Raw genomic sequence first — 22,523 nt, 5'->3', positions numbered from 1 at the left:
TTAAAGATATGCTGGTTTCATATTATTATTTTAAATAACAAACTCACTGAGGAAAGGAAATTCCTCCAAAGTTGTTAAAAATCTGCTTGATTTCTGTGAGTGAAATCCACTTCAATTTTTAAGAGAGCTTTAGACATGCTTCCACAAAACCAATAGCCATATACAAATTATCTGGAATATTAAGCTGAAAAAAGATAATCTTCCCCTTTTAAAACAATCTATCAGTGTTAAACATATAAGGACATTTAAGTTCATTTCTGACCAGCACTGACTACCTATAGTTTGCTGGTGGGTAAGAAAATATTAGAATCATATTCTGACAAACAATGATCTCCTGATGGTGACATTCAGATGATGTCGACATGGTAAATTGTCTGTTCAATCTGTTTACATTCCCCCTGCACTGGCACTGCTCTCCTAATGCCTGCATTAGTAGCAAGGTAGAACTGCAATAACAAATGACTTTCGTTTAGTCTACCACTAAAGGCTTGAGAAGTACCCCTACAGCTTAAAACCAATTTCCATTTAGCTCCAATTTCTCTTTTAAAGAGAGAAGGAATTTCTGCTACTGAAATTACTTTTAAAGTCACGGCATATTCAAGTTTCTTTCCCCAGTCATTTCTGGCCTATTTTCCCATAATAATTAGAATTTACATATTCTTAATCTTGTCACACAAACATTCCCATTCTATGACAGTTCAGACTATATAGTTTCACATTATCATCAATCTAGGGCTGGAGAGGTGGCTCAGTGATAGAGTGCTTGCCTGGCATGCACAAGGCTCTGAGATCAATTCCCAGTACTGGAAAAAACAACAAGGACAAAGCTAATTGGAGTAGGATGTCATATTGAACAAGAGTATATGATGCCCATTTAAATTTGAATTTCAGGTAAACAACAAATGATGTTTCAGTACATGAATACCATAAATATACAGGACAAAGTCCTACTAAAACATTATGCATTGTTTATATGAAATTAAATTTAATTGGATGTTCTTTGTCTTATTGGGGAACCTTAAGTTAGTGTTTTAACAACTTGCATTTATAAATCTGAAATTCTACAGAAGGGTCAAATTCATGATTATTTATCAGAAATGTTTTCTAATAGATGGTCTCTTAGTCTGCAGAGGGATTTTTTTTTCTTATTCCTACTCATTTTGGGGGTAGAGATATAGCAGGAAGAGGTTGGTTATAAAGATCTGTGTTGAGGGAGGCTTTCTCACTTCTTTTTGACCAGGCTGATGAATAATGGCATTTTTACTTTTGCTAGAACAGCACCACAGTCTGTAGGCTCTTTTTATACTCATTCAAGAGACACTACAGTTCTCAGGGATACTAATTGTCTTAAGAAAAAATAGCTTTCTTACATTAGTCTAGTTTATAGGTCTAAAAATGAACCAAGACTGAATGCAAGGAAATAGACCAATCAGATGAATGTACTCGGCATGTTTAAATATTTACATGCAAAATGAAATTAAGGAACCTCCTAATTCTTTTCAATTTATATTTTTATTGTCATATTATTGCTGTGTGACAATTACAAAAGTTCCTACACTATATCATAGTTGAATTCACCCCCTCCATCAAAAAAAAAATGAAAGTTGCCTTGCAAATATTGCCAAAGACCTAACATAATGTCACATTTTCTGCATTTACTTTTCTCCTTTAACAAGCCATTCCCTTTATAAGCTAAACCTTTCTAACAGCCAGACTTTCGCTATCTCCCAGGCACCATCCTCAGCCTGATATGTTAGTCACTCCTACTCCCTCTATTCTAATTTCCTGTCCATTACTTAACTTAATAAGCATTTATTAAAACAATGGGCAAGTGACTAGTAGTATGATACTTTGGGCTGGTTATTAAAAAAAAAGAAGAAAATTTATAATGAGGGCAATACACTGGACTTCCAAGATGGAGAAGAATCCACTAATGACATGAAGGCCAGTGAGGACTGGCCTTGGCAATCGCCATCACTGAGATCTGAATCCCAGCCCCACTCCTTACTGTGCAGTGACCTTGAGCACTCTGAGTCTTATTTAATGCTTGTCTATCACAGATGACTTCTGTCAAATTAAAAATGAACAGTCCTAGCTAAAGTGTTTCATATGTTACAAGAACACAAGAAAAGTTAGTAACTGTAGTGTAAAACAGCAAAATGGTTACACATTTATTGCTGGAACTAGACTGCCACGGTCTGAATAGCAGATCCTCCATTTACTAGCTGTGCAAACACAGGCAAGTCACTTAACCTCTCTGTGCCTCATTTCCTCCTCTATTATTACCTGATAATAATAGCACTTATCTTATTAGAATTATGGAAAGGACAAAATTGATTAATTCACATAAGGTCTTCTTCCAAACTCTACAGTAGAAGCACTTTAGAAATGTTATCTGCTATCACATCATTATTATTATTTCACATGGTAGCATTTCAAATAAGTCGTAATAAATGAAAACATTGAGATGAAATTTATAGGTAAAAGGAGCCACATAAATAAGAATAAGGAAGAACAGAGAATGAAAAATATTTCCAATGATCAGATAATGCAGCTTGACCAGAGAATAATGAAGCAGGGGTGAAAGCTAAAAAGGCAGCTGAAAGCTTGAGTCTAGAAGGAATTAGTGCAAGTCTGAGATATCTGTCGAATACTTCACTGCCCAATTGGGACGCTATCAGAGTCTTGAACGGAGGACTCATTGTGATCATGGTTGCATTAGATAAACCTGGCAGCACTGGTTTGGAGTAGGATAGGAGACAACAGGGGCAGAAAAACTAAGAAGTCCAGTGATCCTAAACTATAGTATTCCAAATAAGTGTAGAAAAGGGGAGATGAGTTCCTGAGATTGTAGAACCATGGCTAAAGAGAGGAAGCCAGAAATGAAACTTCCTGAGAAACAGACCAGGTGCTGATTAGTTAAGGGTAATGGACAGGAGTTGAGACTACAGTTCATTCTTTAGCAAGGGAGAAGCTGTGCTGTTCTAGACAAAGCAAAGTCTACACTCTTGCTATGAGCAGAAAGGCAGCACAACAGGATCTTAGTCCTCCAGGTCACTGTGCATCATAAATCACAAACTAGACACTCCTTCCAAAATCCATGATTTGTCCTGCCTCAGTCACTGTCGTCAATGTTGTTTAAGCCATCTAATGGAATGTATAAATGATTTTCAAAATGCCTTCTCAAAAGCTTTTGTGGATCTGTGAAATACCTGAGCCCATCTTGCCTCATCTCACTGCCTACAGATCATTCAAAGTGAAAAATGGGAAGAAGGAGGAAAATGGCAATCACTTAAACTGGTTAGGAGAGATCATTGTAAGGTTTGTTTTAGATAAGGATTCTGAGACTATTTTTTACATTTGAAACAAGGGAGACCCTTACTATCTGTGGGAATATAGTTCCAAGAAGACTGCAAAGGAGGAAAAGCCTGTGGATGCACAGAGCTCAGTTCTGTACTATGGATACTTGATTCATTTTTCCCACAAGCACTGATCACCTTCCACTAAGGATTTGCTACTTTTAACAAATCTCAGATCTTTACCTTATCACTTCAATTACGCACATTTGATGCCTTGGGTGCACCATTTGCTCTTGGGGAGGTATGTTTTCACAAAATTAAGGACAGGGAAACACTCAGCAGACCATGTAACAATTTTAACACAAATGATGACAACTCTGGACTGACTGAGCGCTTCTCTGTATCAACTGAACTGCGCAATGTGTACAGAAATTTAAAATTTGTTTTTGAAATTTCTTTTTTTTAATATTTTTTACTATGCTTGGTCATAACCACATGCAATAAATCTATACACAAGGCAAGCTGTGTATACAGCCTTCAGATTATAGAAGGTTTATATAAAATGAGTATATTAAATGTATCAGAAGATCCCAAACCCTTCTACCATCTTCCTCTCTATATCCACACGTAGAGAAGTAAAATATCTTCAATGTATCATAAGATCCCAAACCTTTCTATGATTCTCCTTTTCTCAATATATCCACATGGAGAGAAGTAAAGCAGGGAACATGTTTCCCCTTTTCTGTGCATGATTTTCTACAGTACTTTCTGTTCTCCAATCTTTGAACTGAAGAGGCCAAGTAATATGTTAATCCAGGTTTTCCCTATAAAATTTAAAGCTTTGGTTCAGCTTCACTCTAAGGTCCTGTTTTAATTGGCATGGACTGGAGCCTGTCAAGCACAGGTGTGGGTGAACTGGGGATGGAGAGCCAATTTGTGCTCATTCCTCCCCAATTCCACATCCAGTGACATCATATTGGTAACTTGAAATTAACCATGCTGGAAGTGTTTGCCCTATGGAAATTCTCACAGTGCTACAAATTAGGTCTTTTTTCTGCCCAGAGATGCAGCTTACCAGAACATTGCTTAAACTTTTCTAAGTTCTCTACATGAAATGAATGCACAATGAGGGTTGAGACCTACTACAAAGAAACAAATATACTAATGAACTAATTTACCAGGAGTCTTTCATGTCCACAATTATTTACCAACAGCCTCACTACCTGGTGGCACTGTGTGCTACACTTTACACCTTCAAAGCTCTTCTAATAATCTCTAGGTAAACTATTTATAATTGCTGCTAAATTTCAGTCCAATTCTTTTAGAGTCAAGGAAGAAAGGGGGGATGGTAAGGGAGGGAGGGAATGGAAGGAAAAGGAAAGGACAGAAGAGAGAAGAGGAGAGGAGAGGTAAAGAAGAAAGGAAAAGAAGAGAGGAGAAAAGACAAGACACTGGGCATTGGTGGGGCACATATAATCCTAGTTGTTTGGGAGGCAGGAGGATGGAGTTTGAGGCTATCCTGCACAAAGTCAGCAAGACCTGATTGCAAAAGCAAAATTAAAAAAAAAAAAAGAAAGAAAAGAAAAGGGCTGGGCCATGGCTTAAGTTGTAGATCAACTGTCTAGCATGGGCAAGGTTCTGGGTTCAATCCCCAGAACTGCTTTTTGTTGTTCCTGAGATTATGGAAACAGACTCACATACTTCTGTTAAACTGTAAAGGCAGCACAGGTATTACAGCCTGCCTCTGCTACTTCACCATCTAAATTTCCACATGGGTTACAAGCTAGGTCATTTAAAAAAGAAGAGAAAGAAAAAGAATTCCATTATGGTATCTCAGTTCTGGTCCTGAGGGGCCTGTTCAAATGGCAATAGGGTCTGATGCTAAAAAAAATAAATAAATAAAAACAAAAACCACCTATGCTTTCAAATGAAAATGTCAACACAAAGCTGAGGTAAAATAATTAAACAGCATATACATTTCCCTATCTCATCGTTTGAGTACAGCACATACTTATATTGAAATCATTTGTCATGAAAAGAAAGGCTCCCTTCTCACAAGATGCTGAACAATTACCACAGATTAGAGTTACTACTATTGCAGTTACCTAAATACAAGATGTTGTAGACTGATAAAAATAATACATTACCATTTGGTCTTCTTAATTATAATAAAAAGAAGATATAAACACTATACCCATGCAAGAAGCAACAGATTTCTTTTCACTGTTCCACAATATCCCAACATTCCCACAATGATAAGGAAACAGCAAACAGCAATCATGACGGGATGAACCACAGGGAAGTAAGTCAAGATGACTGCCTCCTCCACCCTGAAAGAAGAGAAACAATACTATATTATAAATAAAACATAATGAAAATGCTAGCAAGACATAGTACAAGATGCACTTGTGGCCAGGCACTGGTGGCTTATGACTGTAATCTTAGCTACTTGGGAGTCTGAGGTCTAGAGATCATGGAATGTGGCCAGCCCAGGCAAATAGTTCACAAAACCCCTCTCCAGAAACTGACCAGAGCAAAATAGACTGGAGGCTTGGCTCAAGTAGTAGGGTGTCTGCTTTGCAAGTACAAAGCCCTGAGTTCAAGCTTCATTACCACCAAAAAAAAAAAAAAATGCACTGAGTCTTTAAACTGTCATCCCTCAAAGCTAGTACCTACATCACTATTTTCAAAATCACAGTACCATTTTTGTGTTTGCTTGCTTTAACTTTGTTTTTGTATACTTTTTATGCAAGTGGTAACATTTCTATCTTAACTCATTTGAAATATAATAAAATATAAACTATAAAGCCATAGCCTACATAAACCACATAGGAGCCTTGGCTATTTCCCAGTTCAGAAGAATTATCTTTAACTCCATATGTAAAATTTCCCTTCTTCCTGAAATCAGATCCTCCCCCAGAGTGCAAAGGACTGCCTTACAAAGAGAACTCAACCTACATTCACAGAAAGAAGTAAAGACATCATTTTTACTAGGACACTATGGGAAACTCATTAACCAGAACCAGTAATAATAGTGATGACAAAACTTAACCATTATTAAGTACTTACAAGCTCCATTGTGTTAAAGACTTTACAAAAAGGTATCCCACTTAATCCTTACCACAGTTCTCCTCCATTCAGAGATGAGGACAAGTCATTTATCACAAGTGATGTTAGTGAATCAATTGTAACATGTGAGGGAAAAAAATGCCACTGTAAGGTTCAGTTTTCATTAGCTCAGGAACATGAAGTAAGAAGTTGTTCAGAGTGGTTTTCTTAGAGAAAAGTAGCAAAGCTGTTCTTCATACACAAATATGCTGTGGCTGACACACAATCAGGAGGACAAGCAATAATGTTCCCATACCCAGAAATGTCTACATAAACATAGTGTGTGGTGCACCTTAATGAGAATGCTAGAAAATGCAAGTGTCAGGTTGCAGACACAAACTTCTACAAGATGTCAGAGGAGCGTCACCCTATGAACAGCAGAGGGCAAAAGTACTTGAAAACCAGAATCTGAAGAACCAGATGAAAGAATTCAGTCAAGAATTATAAAGTCTACCTTGTTTCTGCAGTTAAAGTCAGCACATTATTCAGGTAATCCCTCATCCAAGCAGAAACTGCCAGCACACTGATGGACATTAACTGGGGAGAAAAAATACAAACTAGTTACCAAGAATTTACTCAACAATCACTGCAGATTACATAATCTTTTCATTTCTTCCTAGTTACCATTTACTATTACTATAAAGATTCACCACTCCATTTAGTATCTTCCATAGTTAACTAAATAGAATGTCAGCATATAGGAAACAGAAACAAAAACTAACAAATGACTGATTTCAGGCTCAGGACAGAAATTACCAAAGATGAGGAAATTATAAAACAACTAAATTATCAAAGGTATAAGATGAGGCTAAAACACACTGTCACACTTAAAAATAAGGAAGCAATTAAACATGGTTACGAACCAATTAAACATTGTCAAAAAAAAAAAAGGTCACAGTAGCTAAGTCAAAGGGGCTTCTATTGGCTAAAATCCAAAGAATGTGACCATTAAAATAATAACACACACAATGGTTTGAGCTGTATCAAATGTTCTAAAACTCTGTAAACTCAAAATACTTAAACAAAACTCATTGGTCATCTTTGTAGGATGTTGGACATTCAGTTCACTATCCAGAAAACTGGTAAGAATCCACCATTTATGCTTATCCCATTTATCCAATACAGACTAAAGGTAGACCAAAAAAGTGAGTGAAAGTTTCAATAGAAGAATTTCTGCTAGGCCCGGGGCATGGTGGCTCAAGTCTAATCCTAGCTACTCAGCAGCCAGAGACCTGATGATCACAGTTAGAAGACAACCCTGGCAAAAAGTTCTCAAGACTTCATCTAAAATAATGGCTGGGCAAGGTGGTGTGAACCTGTCATCCCAGCTATGCAGGTTAGCACAAATAGGAGGATGGTGGCTCAGGCCTGCCAAGAGAGAGCCTATCTTAAAAATAAAAAGCATGAAAAGTGCTGGTGAAGTGGCTCAGGTGATAGATAGAGTACCTGCCTAGTAAGCTCAAGAACCTGAGTTCAACTCCCAGTACTGCCAAAAAAAAAAAAAATTCTGCTAAAATGTGCAAATATTATACTACAGCACCACCATTTAACAGACCTCTTCTGAAACAATGGATGTCTAGGAAATGTTCCTCAATGCCTTCCAAATCACCAGGTCAGGGTTTCTCAATCTTGCCTGTATACTAGAATCACCAAGCAAAACTGACTTAAACCCAGGCCCATGTTGGCCCAATTCTCTAACAGTCAATCAATGGGAAATACAAGGGATAGATTTAAACCTGCTAAATGCCACCACGGGGATGCAATCTGCAAAATCAACAATATGAGGTGATTTTTGCAGGACACATGATCTTGGTTCTTCAATTACAAAAACTGGCCACTAGAAAAAAACGAAGGATAGAAAAACTGTTATAGATTAAAAGAGATTAAGACGATTATCCAATGTAATATGTTGACCTAGTCTGTATCCAAATCAAAATGAATCAACACAAAGAAACATTCATGAGACAAATGGAGAAGTTTGAACACTGAGTAGATACATGATAATATTAAAAAAATCTTTAACATTTTAGCTATGAAAACAGATAATCTCTTTATCTTTTTAAAGGTCCTTATCTTCTAGTGCTAGAGTCTTTTATTTTTTTCCTTTTGGCAATACTGTAGATTGAACTCAAGGCCCTGTGCTTGAGCCATACCCCCAGTCCTTTTTGCTTTTTTAAAATTTCCTTTTCAGATAAGGTTTTGTACTAACCCCTTCCCTGCTGGCCCTGGACTGAGATCCTCCTATCTACCCTTCCCAAGTAGCTAAGATTATAGGGACACACCACCATACCTGGCCCACTAGAGATACATTCAGAAGTAATAATGAATGAAATTAAATGATGGCTGGGACATGTTCTGAGATATAATCATGAGCTGTGGGGACTACGTAAAAAGTGGAGGAGGGTATGTTGATTACTGATACTGGGTAACAGGTAATTGGGGATTAATTATACTGTGTTTTCTACTTTGGTCTAAATTTTAAGTGTTTCCTAACTCAAAAATTTAAGAAACCAATTATCTAAAACATGTTCAGAATGAATCTTCCTGGGAAACTTTTCAAAAAACTGCATGTTAACCCCTAAGTTCTGAAGGTCTTTCTTGTTTTGACGGAAATCTTTCTAAAATGTGCCTTGTCTTCTTAAGCACAGTATACTGAAATTTAATCTAACCACATCTTAAAATTTTCTAGCATTTTATGGATATCAATTACATTATTTACTGATTCAGCTTTATACTGCTGATGTAATAAACATCTAAGATAGGAGTGAGACTGTGTGGATGCAAGCACTGGCCATGAAACATATTTTCTAGATAAAGACTCTGCAGCTCTGGGGCCTCCTGAACAGTGAAGAATGGCCATCTGTTTGGAAAACCAGCTGATGAAACCACTTTCCCATCATTTATTTACAAATATTTACTCAGTACTTACTATCTGCCTTGCTCTGGGCTAGATCAGAGACCCACAATGAATAAAAGGAACAACCCTCCAAGAGACTCCAAAAAAGCAATAAGTATATACACAAAATAATTAAAAATGGACACAGAAAATTGACCTGTTGAAGGTCTTACAGACTTTAAGTGGCAAAAGTGGGATTCAAAATCCAGGGCATTGGGCTTTGGCGCTCTAAGATAAGTTGCTGTCTCTCAAGCTGAGAAATGAACTTGATTTATTTTACATAGAGTGAAGAACAGAGCCAGCTCAGCGTGCAGAATTCCTTTTAAAAAAGAGTTCAGCAAATAGTCTGTAACCTAAATACCTGAACTGTAGGCTTTAGTGAAAGGGGGAACAATGGTTTAACCTTGAATTATATTTCAATAAAACTAATTTTCTTTATAAATCAGTAAATTTTTATTTGGCATATTAAAATACACTTATTCAGAATAATGGGTCCATAGGCTTTATAAGATACCAAAGGAGTCACTGGCCAAAAACAGGGTAGAAACCCTGGGACTACCATTCAGAGAAGAATTGGACCAATTGTTATTACCTTCATTTTTTCTGGGAATGGAGAACAGATTGCAACATCTTGTTTTAGAAAATGTTAACATGCCTGCATTACCTTGCCTTGACCTCCTTCCTCCCTCATCACCCACTGCCTCGGTGGGAAAAAGCTTCCTCCCCAGGGTGCACTTTTCAACTATAAACCATCCAGCCAAGAGTCCACACCCCCAAAGACCTCCCTTATCTGGCTCTCACACTTACAGCCATTGAATCACTCCAGGGTCAAGTATTCAAACTGGCCAGTCCTAACGCTGTTCACCCTCTCACCCATTCCTTCCCACAGAAACCACAATAAAAGTACTTGCCCATAGTTCCTGACTCTCTCTCTCTGTGTCTGTGACCAAACCCAGAGCTTCCCTTCTGGGATCTATGAGTACAGTAAACTATCTTTTCAATGGCCATCATCTACTGATTTGTTTGCTTTTTAATTGATAACAGAACCTATTAAAACACAAAGGGCTAACAGAGAAACATAGGGTCCCTGATTAAATCTGAGATTGTGTGTTCTCCCTCTACTTGGCTACATGTGGGTCTTTAAATACCTTCTAAGTGTCTCAGGAATAGGACAGTCTATTAACATGCTATTTTATTTCATTATCTTGAATTATTTTGTTGTTATAAGTAACCCTTTATTATTGTTCAAAGCATGACTGTTGTTGGTTTCTTCATCCTTGAATTTCTTACAGGTTAGTCAATTTTCAGCATCATAACTATGAGTCAGACATCAGTAAGTTATGATACTTCATTTGTGTATAATGAATGAGTATTGTTTATCATTATACACAGTTTGTCTACTTACAACAAAAAATGTTCATTTATTTTGAATAGTATAATCCAAGACATTTCTTATATGGTAGGATGATTAAAGCTTGACTTTGAAAAATATATATTGATCATCTGCTCTTTGCCAGAGATACACTGATGAGGAGAAACGGAGACTATCTCTATGATGCAATTAAATATATGAAGAAGACAGAAATTAATCAGCCTATCAGAGATATAAACATGTAACTTCAAACTGTACAAGTCTTCTTTAAGAACGACTTTTGGAGTGCCTGACCTATTCCATAGGGTCAAAGGGACTCCTCTAAGATATGATTTACACTGTCAAGTAAATTAGGAAGAGAGGGGTTGAAAAGAACATTCCAGACAGAAAGAAGACCAAAGGCCCTACACAGAAAGAAGACCAAAGGCCCTACGGAGGAAATATGAGCATTAATATGTTCGAGAAAGGCAAACTGGTACACGGTGGGAATGCACAAGCAGACAGGGATCAAACCAGAGTCTTAGAAGCCACTGTAAGGTACACAGTCTTCACCATAATGACAGTGGGAAGCCATGAACTTCCTATTCCAGCTAGGAATTCCACTTAGGAATCTCAACTGTACTCATTTTCAGATATATGACTTTGGGTTTGTCATTTACCTTTCCTTAGTCTCAGTTATTTCACCTACTAAGTGTTCTAAAAAAAAATAAATTCTATTTCATGGAATGTTCATGTGATGAGAAAGGACTCACAAATATTACCTGCTATTTTCACAAGTTACTGTTGACCTGTGGGCTTTCTTCTAATCTTTCTCAATCACTTTAAGAGACCAGACTACTACTAAATCAATTCCAAAGTAGAATCTTCAGCTATTTGAAGGTCTGCTGAACAGACATGGGTAGATACTCCAATTTCAGTATCTCAAAACTGAACTCAGCTTCATTCCTCTCAAAGCCTATGTGTCCCTCCCACTGTGTTTCCTAGCTCAGTAAATGGTATAATCAACCCTTCAATCACATAAACTGGCAACTTGGCAGACAGCCTGAACCTCTCCCTCTTCCTCAGTCCAAACTCTAATTAGTTCCCAGTCCTTTGGATGGTTCCTGAGAGGCGTCTGGTGAATTCCTCCCCCTTTCCTGCTGCTTCCGGCTAGTTCAGACTCTCATCCACTTTTGCCAGGCAATTACAATCACCTTAATAAGAAAACTCTCCAGGTCAGAGATTCTACCTCAAATTTCCCCTTCTGTTACCTTACTAGAACAAAAATCAAGTCTTTCAACTCATAGCTGTCCTATATAGCTGCTTCCCAACTCTTATTTCCTCTTCCCCCAACTCCCTCATGGAGAACAAAGTTTAAACTCTTCAGCAGGTCAAATAAGGCCCTTTCAGTCACCCTTTAACCCATCTCTTCAATGCTGTTTCCTGCCAGCTCTTTCCCACACTTGGAAAATTGTAAAATTGCTTGCAAAAGGCAACATACACACCTCCCAAGGCCTCTATGTCTTTGCTCATGCAGCTCCTTCTGCCTGGAATGCCACCCTTCCACAACCTTCCTGTCCTCACAAGCTGAACAATCTCCACTCTTCCCTCAAAGCCAGGCCAAACATCAGTCAGAGTGGAAAGACTGTCTCCCAGCAACCTGCTTATCAGCAGACCTCCTCCCACTTAATGATCTCTGTACAGACCTAGTACAGCAGTTACCCTGTTGTCTCCTGTTCTTGGCTGCTCATAGCATCCCAGAAGAAGGCAATTGCTCAGCTCCCCATTACACAGCATAGCACTCAGTAGTGGGGAGTAATACAGGTTAGGTAAATGAATGGGAAAAGCGTTAAATTAAAGGGAGCTGGTTTCTACATGCTAGACAAGTGGAGTATAAGGATCTTTAACAAAATCAGGAGATGATTCAACAAGAACTAAGCTTCCTATCACTGGAAGCTTTCCAGCAGAAAGACGCTTGCCAAATGACAACATAAAGATTCATGACTCAGGTTTGAAACTGGCTTAGGTGTTCTCAAAAGTCCTTTAAACTACAAACTTTGCATTCTATACTATACCACGTTATTTTTCACCCACAGGAGTGTACCCAAACATTGCAGCTCTATATAGAACATTAGTCAAAATAAATAATATTAACACAAAGCCTTACTCTATAGTAAATAGGTGACTCTGAGAATGACTTTTTTTTTTAGGTATTAATTTCCAGCTACATTAAATATCTGAGAACAGTTTCATCCTGAAAGAGTGATTTTTATAGTAGTAAAATAGTAATAGTAGCAGCAAATATAGTGCATGCCTGGAAAGAAACTAAAGTAAAATGAGACTGAGTCAAGCATAACTTAAGTGAGAAACTCAACCTCCTTACTAATAATGGTAAATTCTAATTTTCCAAATTAGTTCCTTTTTTTCTTATAGTTTTTCTTTTTAAAAAACATGCAATAATTGTACAAATTTATGGAGTGCATTGTGATATTTCAATACATGTATTGAGTGTATACTGATAAAATCAGGAAAATTATTCTTTGGCTATCACTCCTGAGGAATACTGTAATTATCATATGTAACTAAGCTTGTAGATCCTTTTACAATTTCTTCAGAATGTGGCATATTATTTGAAGCTCAAGGAAATATTCAGAAAATAACATTAGCATTACTTTATAGAGAAATATTTTTTATTATTTTACTTAGCAGGACATTTGCCACATTCTGTCTTGCAAAATGCATAGAAAATGCTAACTCTCAGCAAATATTCAAAATATAAAATTTGCTGTATTAGGGACACAGTCTTGTTCTGCTTTAACCTAATTATGGAAAACCAAGTCTTAAATCAAGTTGCTTTCTAAATAAGAACTGTATATGTATCTACATTCTCTAAATTTTATTATGAAATTTATACCTATAGTTTCCACAAAGTAGTCAGGTCACAATAAAAAAAACCCCAAAGCTGCTAAATCCTTCAACAGTATGTATATATCACACATAGCCTCACACAAAGTGACAGTGGCACAAATCATTTCTCTTCAAGAATGTCTAAAACCATGTATATGAACTTTTTATGTCACATCTGTTAGCAAGGAGCTAAATGTCAAAGAACAATCTGGATCCTCACTGCATTTCTGTCTTTGCAAAGAGAACTTAGACAAAGTATTCAAAATTTTAGGCCCTCTATTTGCTCATCCTGAAATTGTAGAAATTTAAGCAGGAGCTTTCCCTTTTTAAAAATGATTTGTTACTTGTTGAAATGTAAATGTAAAAAATTCTTGATGGTTTGGAGGCTGCAGCAGATGTGAGTAGCTTTCTGCTTCATGTTCTAATCCTGCTTTCCTCTGCTTGTCAGTTTGTGCCTTCCTAGCTTCCCTCTACCGGGGGATAGTAGAAGCAAAGAAAGCAAACATGTAACACTATTTGCCAATGCTGTGAAAGAACAGGTAATGTTAATGATGGCTGAAATAAGTTGGAAGATTCCTTGTGGGTACCATTTAAGCATGAACATCTATTACCTAGAGCTAGCTTAATCAACAGCACCCTGGAGCTGTTCTGAATGGTATTTTAGGGATCACTATCTCTCCCATCCTGCTCTGACCAGGAGAGGCTCACTTTAAGCCTCTGATGTTCTGACATAATTAGCTGAGAAGTTCCCCTGATACCAGGCATAGTGGTACACACCTATAATCCCGCATTCAGGAAGCTGAGACAGGAGGTTCGTGAGTTCGAGGCAAGCTTGATCTTTATAGAGAAACCCTGTCTCAAAAAAACATGGGAAAAGGGGAGGTGGAGAGAAGTCCCCTTCATTTCACTCTCAAAATTTCCCTGGGTTCTGTAATAATTCACAGTCAACCTATAGTTACTGCAGGGAAAAGGTCTCATTGTACAACAGTTTGTGTGCCATGAACTACAGTCACCTCCACTCCTGCAATGTCCTAGCTCAGGAATACATCCTGAGTGGAGTCTGATGAGTGAGGAGTCACTGCTGTAGACCTCAGTAGGAGCAGGACGGGCTTCAGACAGTCTGCCATTTACTTCTCCTCAGCAGCGTTCATGGAAGTAAGCAGTGCCTCAAGTTTTTGCTCAGATGAGCCATAATGTATTTTCAAAAATCAGCTTTGCCCTCATACTAAAGGAATTTTTCATGGATAAAATCTATTTTTAAAAAGCACTAATATTGGTCAGGCATGGAGGCTTTAACCTATAATCCCAGCTCCTTGTAAGGTAGAGATCAGGAGAATCATGATTCAACACCAGACCAGGTCAAAAAAAAAACAAGGTTGGTGAGACTCCACCTCAATTAACAAGCTGGGTGTGGTGATGTGTGTGCCTGGAGTCCCAGCTCTTAGGCCCACTCGGCAAAAACTTGAGAGCCTATCTGAAAAATAACTAAGATAACTAAAACAAAAAAAGGGCTAGGAGCATGACTCTAGTGATAAAGCACCTGCCTAGCAAGTTTAAACCCCAGTATCACCCAAAAAAAGGAAAACAGCACAATATTTATTGGAAGGCTCTGCACTACTCATTACAAAGAATTAAAGCAAACTTGAGTGCCATTCATAGTATAAAGCTGGAGGCATCAATTTAAAAAGTAATATGTAAATATGACTATATAAAATGTTCTTACATATAGTCTTCTACATAAATATTCTTCTATATGTTCCTGGCAATTTCTACTTGCCAGGAATTTAACTCTTTGGGGTCTGCACGGGACAAATGCCTACTGTTCACTGCAGGTGGCCCAAGAGAAAGGAATGGAGCACTGGGCATGACCTAGATTTCCTGTCCACCTTTTTAGGCTTTCTTGTATAAGTTTGCTTTTCATATTTAACCAAGATAGCTTCTCTCTACAGCTACTACTGTTAAAAATGGTAAGTAAATGGCTCAAGTGGCTCACATGCTTTGCAAATGAAAAGCCCTGAGCTCAAAATCCACACCCACCAAAAAAAAAAAAAAAAAAAGATAAGTAAAGGCCAATGGCTTTTACATGATGGTGAAAACAGGAGTTAAACACTAGAGACAGGGTGTTATACTTTTAGAAAATCACAAAGAAAAATATTTGATGAATGCTAAGTGTTTATATTTCAAGAATTTTCAAAAAGAATCATATTTATCCTTATTTATAATAGAAAATTATCATCCAGGAATGGCAAACACAAGCAAAAAGCTACAGCAGTCAATTTTAAAATAGAGGAAAGTTTTCATTTCTTTAAATAATATGCCATGTAAACAGTAAAACTATTTGCAGCCAAGGTTACCTACATTCTGCTCTACCATGGATAAAATGTGAATCTCCGTCTCAAAACAGCTCCCAGGCAATTAAGCCGCCTGCATGACCTGCTGCGTGCTCCTTCCCATAACAACTGCACAACACCCATGACAAACTAGAAAGCTTGGTATCTGTTTGCTGCCCCATGCAACTGGACCAGGGTCATGCTTCTTCATAATGTGGGAGAGAAACTCAACAGATGGCAAGTCTCAGCAATGAAGAGAATGCAGAGCATCTGTGATCTTGAATGTGTGGCCTGATTCCTCCTAACATATCTGTGCCTCACACTTACAAAATTAAATACTCAATATACACACTTTTACTTTAAAAAAAGAAAACATTCAATTTGATTTTCAACTTCCAGGACAGCAAAATTGAGTAAGATCTCCATGTTTTCCAAAGTAAGAATTTATTCTTCCCTTCCTTAAAATCCCATTGGTGTGAAGAAGGGGAGTGAGTGCCAATGTAGTATAAAAAAGTAAGGATAAGTTTATTTAAAATGTGAAGAGTAAAAGTCTCCAGCTTTTGCCCCTATGGGTAATAAGGGCAGGTTTGTCAAACTTGTAAAATAGAGGGAAGAGCAATTTTGCCACAGTCAGGGTGTGACGTCTGGTTTAAGTGGGCTGCACATGCCACATTAGTTAGTTCTATTGTGTTATTCCAATGAGAATTAAAAGTCAGTACTAACATCTTGCTCCTGGATAAAAGAGAGAAACAACAGCACAGAGGAGCTTGTTAAAGATGCAGAAAGCTAGGATGAAAGTCAGTGGTACAGCACTTGCCTAGCATGAAGGAGGCTCTGGTGTTTGATCACCAGAACACACCACAGACACACACACACACAGACACACACACACACACACACACACAGCTGACTCTCAGGCTGGACTGCAACCCACTGAAGCTGGCTCCACACTGTGGCAGGATGCACAGGTGATTCTCATGCACATGGAGAACTGAGAAGCTCTGCTCTAGAGGACTTGGAATGAGCAGGTGGACAGCTAATCCCTTCCTACTAAGGATGTTTACTTGGATCCTCCACTCCAAATAAATTCCCAACAGCATAACACTTACTACAATTGGATAAAAAACAAAACTAGCCTTTGAATTCTTGTTCTGCTGCTTCCTAGCAAGTTACTGATCTTCTCTGGGTAACAGTTTCCTAAAAAAGGACTAAGAAAGAAAACTATTTTACAGGGCTGTTAGGAGAATTAAATGAGAGAGTAAGGTAAGGATGCCCAGCACAAGGCTTAAAATTGCTTCTTGGTAATAAAATGAAATCTGAAAACATTTTGAAAGAGATTGCCAATTTTCCCAAAAATTTACATAAATACTTCATGCAATTCTAACAATAATCCCAGTAAATGGTTTAATTGGAAGCCTATATAGAAAAAGAAATGTTAACCAAAACAAGAAATATTGGTGCTATAAAAGAAGACTATAAGAGAATATATACGATTCTATAGCAAAAATTGTATAAAAAGAATATAAAAAATTTTGTTAACTGTTATATAGAAGCAGATAACACCAATGAAATCAACAAAGAATAGGCCAGGTGCCAGTAGTTTAGGCTTATAATCCTAGCTACTTGGGAGACTGAGATCAGGAAGACCGTGGTTCAAGGTCAGGTGACACAGAGAGTTTGCAAGACCCCATCTCAATCAATAGGTGTATACAGTGGTTCATGCCTGTCACCCCAAACTACATGGGAGGCTGAGATTGGGAGGATCATGGTTCCAAGACAGCCTGGACAAAAAAGTTAGCAAGACCCTATCTCAATGGAAAGCAGCTGGGCCCACACCTGTCATCCTAGCAATGGCCAGAAGTTTAAAATAGGAGAATTGTGGTCCAGGGCAGCCTGGCCAAAAAGCAAGACCCTATCTCCAAAATAAACACAGCAAAATGGGCTAGAGTCATGGCTCAAGCCACAGAGCACCTGCCTTGCAAGTGTGAAGCCCAGAGTTCAAATCCCAGTACTGACAAAAAATAAGGCAAACCTAAATGATAAGTATGAAACACCTAATGAATATGAAATTATATACATGAATACATACATGCACACACACAATGATGCTGATGTTCACTGGTAGCAGAGAGGTACAAAATAAACTTTTTGGATCAGCAAAAATAAAAAAGTACCACATCAACAAGATGGCAACAAGGGGTTAGATTCCCAGAAAAAGGTTACCGGGTCAAAGGAATTGTAGCAGTGTTGGCAGTAACAGCATTACAAATCATAAAAGTGGTAATTACACTATTACTACCACAAATTCAGCCCTGTCAATCTCCGTAAGCATCATAAATATTGTAGTAATAACACTTTCCCATACTCCCACTACATCAATAGCACTTATATGCCACTGTTCTAAGTGCTTTATGTGTATGAATTTTATCTAATTCTCACAACAGCTCTAAAAAAAACCTATTGTAAAGACTAAGAAACTGAGACACCAAATGTGCCTAGCAAACATAGTAATAGCTGTATATTAGCTATGTGGGTTGTTAGTTACTTTTTTGTTTTGTTGTTGTCATTACTATCTTTCGACATTGCAATCCCATTCCTATGACTAACCCAATTGAGAAAACAAGTTAACACGATGAAAAACCATGAATGTATATGAATGTGAGTGGGTGTATGCAGACATCTGTAACTCCATCTCTGCATAAATCAAATTAACACACAGAGGGAATACACTACATCATTAACCTCCATTGCTTTGTTGGAGTGGAGGTGATATTGGGAGACCAGGAAAGCTGGAGAAAGGGGGAAGCAATCCATATAAATCCACAAATCACAACACACACATGCTCACAGTCAGACAGAAAGTTGAAGTACAGGCTAATGATGCAGAAACAACATTTTTTAGGTTCTCTGGTGAGACAGAGCTATGCAAGGGCTTAAGGAAATTTCATTTGTCAGAAGAATAATACTTCTGAAAAATAATTTTTGCTTTCTCCCCATAATACAAATTTTTAAGAAATTTCCCAAAGCTTTACTTTATATTGAGTAACAATAAAAATATCTCAGTAATGGCAAGTTACAAAACTGAGTAAGGCTACAGATTAAAGGCACTGTCTTAAGCGCAAGAAAGCCAAATTCTGCTACTGGCACCACCAACATTGGAATATTTGACCTCTGACATGTCAGTTAACTTGCTCTTAATTTCCTCCTTCACAAAGAAAGGAAGTTCAATAGGCCATCTTTAAAGCTCCTTTTTTGTGATACAATGTAATGATTTTATGATTAAAAATTATAGACAAGCAAAAAGAACTAGTAAATAAGAGTAATAATAAATATTTTAGAAGCAGTTCAAAATCTTTCTACCATAGAACCAAACATGTAATTTAGTAATCCACTTAAAAACATACCTTTTTAGAGTTAGAAAACACAATGATATCAATCAGTGATATGACATTTCCAAAATGGTAAATTTAACTACTCAATGCTTTAATTCTCATGTTGATAAGAAAAACAAATGTCATTTCAGATACTATTCAGGTTACTCACTAAAGTAAGATTTAATTTGTTACCTTAAAACGGTGCCATCCATAATGAGTTTAACCAAAATGTCATCATATACAGTCTTGTGAAGAAAAGGCTGGTCAATGCTAGCCAGCCAGCCAAATAAATAAATTGCACATTAAAAATTTTCTAACAGGAAGGTTTAAGTATAAATTATTGACAGAACACAAAAAATGGATTTAAAAAACCTGCTTAAGTATGACAGCCTCTTGAAGTGACAAAGTTTTATTTTTTATATTCCATAAGCTTTATAAAGAATAATGTAATTAATAACACTTTATGAAAACGTATGTATAAAAATTCACTAATTTATAAGGCATAAAGATTTCCATGAGCTCGTTAAATTTTACATATTTTTATTTCCTTAAATTGTTGTGGGATTTTCCAAAAGCATATGCAAAATTTCTTAAACTTGGCCAACTTAGAAAGTTACATGAAAACCACCTTTCACACTGTACGGAATACCCTAGAAAAATCTACCCAGTGTTCTGACAGGATATTTAGGTATAAATTCCTACAAAACCATACTAAGCCTGCCTGCCCCCAACCAATTTTTATAGGCTAGGGTGATGTAAAGAAAAAAAATGTATGGCTCGCACAGTTATCTAAAATTCCTTCAGAGGATCCTTTAGTAGTAGGTCAGGATTTTCTTATCTACCAGTACAAACACGTGCATTTATTTATATCCTTAGATTAACTTCGTTTCTATTTTACTGACACTAGCTAGTATCCAAGGGTAGACTTCTTTCTCTAATTACAAAAGGAACGTGAGCTAGATCAAAGGCATTTTAAGAAGGTCAGATTTTAATTCTCTGAAAGATAGAGGGTGTGACCCGGTGTCATTAATTAGTGCGAGCCATGCCCTTTGACGCATTATCTGAAGGCCACAGAAAACCGGGTCCAGCCGTCCCCACCTGTTGGGGCAGTGGAGCTGTTTGACTTACCCAAAAGAGCAGGTTGAGCGCGTAGAGCAAGCAGCGCAAACACTTCACGGAGTCTTCTCTGGCCATTGTGAGCCTCAAGAGGGAGAAGCCCCATCCTTTCACCACATCCTATCCCCAAGGGCAAAGCAGCCGCAATCTGCAGGGGGTGGGGGAGAACAGGAGCCTGAGCACCCCGAGCCCCCGACCCTCCCATCCCCCTCCCGTCAGCCCTTCGCTGGGTCCAGCGGACCCCAAAGCCTAGTACATCTGAGAACACCGCCTCCTCAAATCTCATTTGTTAAAGTCATAATGGGAACTAAACTCCCCAAAGTTAGTTCCTGACCGGCTTCGGATAACACCTGCTGGGTAGAGAAAAGCTACTCTCCGCATGAATGAATGCGCACAGTAAACTCTGGGTCTCGGGGGACCTGCGGCGGGGCCCTGTGTATTCTGATGAGACTCTCTTTACAACGTCCTGGGACCCAAGCCCTCCTCGGGGACAGGTCTGATCCGAACTGTCCTAAAGGTTAGAAACCACACTGCGCCCGAGTTGTCACAGGCGCCACCCGCGAGGCCGAAGGCGTGAGTGCCCTTCTCATCAGGACACTTCTGGGTCCCTCCCGACTTCACAGTCCCCTACCCCGTCCCCCACCTTGGGGGGGTGGGGAGAGCCCGAGGGTCGCCATGCGGAGCTGGGATTCCGCCCGGCGACTATGGTTTCCTAGGGAGAACGTGAGAAACGATGTTTTCCGTCCCAGAATAATGGACTAGCCTGGGGCGGGGAGGGGGCGTCAGGGAATTAGGGTCGGTGCAGCTGTGCAGACGCCGGGCCAGTCATTCACACCCCCTCCCCCGGCCCCGGCTGCGGCCACGACCGCGACCCGGCGCTCCCAGCAGTCCGCAGAGCACAAAGCCCTCGCGGCCACTGGCCTGGCCACCGCGTCCGCGCGCCCCCGGCAGGGCGCGGGGGGAAGCGCCGCGGCGGGAGCCCCGAAGCCAGCCTTTAAGTAGTTTAGCACACAGTGCCCACGGCAGCCGCCAGCGGGCTGGTGGGACAGCGGGCAGGGCAGACCGGAGACGTGCGGCCACTCACCGTCGGCGCTGGGCTCCGTGCGCTACTCCCGCCCGGGGACAGTTGGGGACGCGCGGCGGAGACTCATCCGGGCACAGACGCTCCTCCCGGAGAACCGAAGGGCTGCATTGGCTCAAGCAGCAGACGCTTCCTTCTCTTCCTCTCCCCACGCCGCCGCCGTCGCCGCCTCCTGGGAAAAAGAAAAAGGAAAAAAAGGGAGAGAGAGGAGAGAGAGTCCTGGGCAGCAGTTGCTGGAAAGTCTCTGCTAAGCCACCTCCCAGCGCGGCTGTCCCTCCCAAGTCCTCGCCAAGTCCGGACGAGGCAGCCAGGGCCAGCTACACAAACTCTCAGCGCATGCTCGGCCGGTGGCTGCCGGGGTTGGGTCCTAGTGGGTGTTTCTTGTCCCTTTCACCCACAGTGAGCCCCCAGATGGACGTCTCACCTCTGTAAGATAAGATCCAGAAGAGATAAGACCTTGAAACTTTGGAGAAGTCGGCGCAGCAAACCCCTTTAAAATGGTGGTGTTGGAGGGAATGGAGGCTGGGTTAGAAGCATAGAGAAACAGGCTTTTATTATATGAAAATATTTGTGTTTGAGAAGGGGGGTGAAAGGGTGGCCCAGTCCAATTCCTCCAATGAGAAACTAGTTTTCACAACCTTTATGAAGCCACCTCCTGTGATTTGTCATTAACATGGTGCCCTTATGATCCTTCTTATTGATTTTGTTACACTTCCTTATTTTAAATAGAGAGATAGATAGATAGATAGATAGATAGATAGATAGATAGATAGATAGATAGATGATAGAGAGAGAGAGAGAAACAGTTCTTTCCCACTTGGATATTCCATTAATAGTATCTACATAATCATTGGGGCAATTCTGTCCAATCTACAATCCAGAATAAAAAGAAAGAAGCTTTTTTTATCTCTTTCACAAGTAATCCAAGAAGCTTTTTTTATCTCTTTCACAAGTAATCCAAGTTTTGAAAATTTCTCCAATGAAGCTGTTTTAATCTTTAAACTGGTGTTTTATTTTGAAATGTGTACATAGAAGTGAGTTTTGGAAGATATTGAAGAGTT

The 22,523-nt window shown here is 39.0% G+C and overlaps 1 protein-coding gene across 3 annotated transcripts in view; it reads right to left on the bottom strand.

The window, feature by feature from the left end:
* The window catches only part of Tspan12 (tetraspanin 12), a 68,759-nt gene extending 46,747 nt beyond the window's left edge, over nt 1–22,012 (bottom strand). For 2 of the 3 annotated variants that reach the window (XM_020162413.2, XM_074064451.1), the window contains exons 1-5: nt 21,887–22,012; nt 21,466–21,634; nt 20,394–20,529; nt 6,862–6,944; nt 5,494–5,629 (exon numbers count right to left, since the gene is read on the bottom strand). In XM_020162413.2, coding sequence (XP_020018002.1) covers nt 5,494–5,629; nt 6,862–6,944; nt 20,394–20,459 — 285 coding nt within the window. In that variant the 5' untranslated portion in view covers nt 20,460–20,529; nt 21,466–21,634; nt 21,887–22,012. Of the gene's footprint in view, nt 1–5,493; nt 5,630–6,861; nt 6,945–20,393; nt 20,530–20,715; nt 21,014–21,465; nt 21,635–21,886 lie in introns of those variants that run through there. The other variant, XM_074064443.1, reaches the window with a different exon arrangement.
* Between the last annotated feature and the right edge of the window lie 511 nt (nt 22,013–22,523).

Source organism: Castor canadensis, chromosome 2, assembly GCF_047511655.1.
Source record: "Castor canadensis chromosome 2, mCasCan1.hap1v2, whole genome shotgun sequence".
Classification (NCBI taxonomy): domain Eukaryota; kingdom Metazoa; phylum Chordata; class Mammalia; order Rodentia; family Castoridae; genus Castor; species Castor canadensis.
Note: the sequence above shows the minus strand (reverse complement) of the source record. Positions and strands in the feature narration are given on the sequence as shown.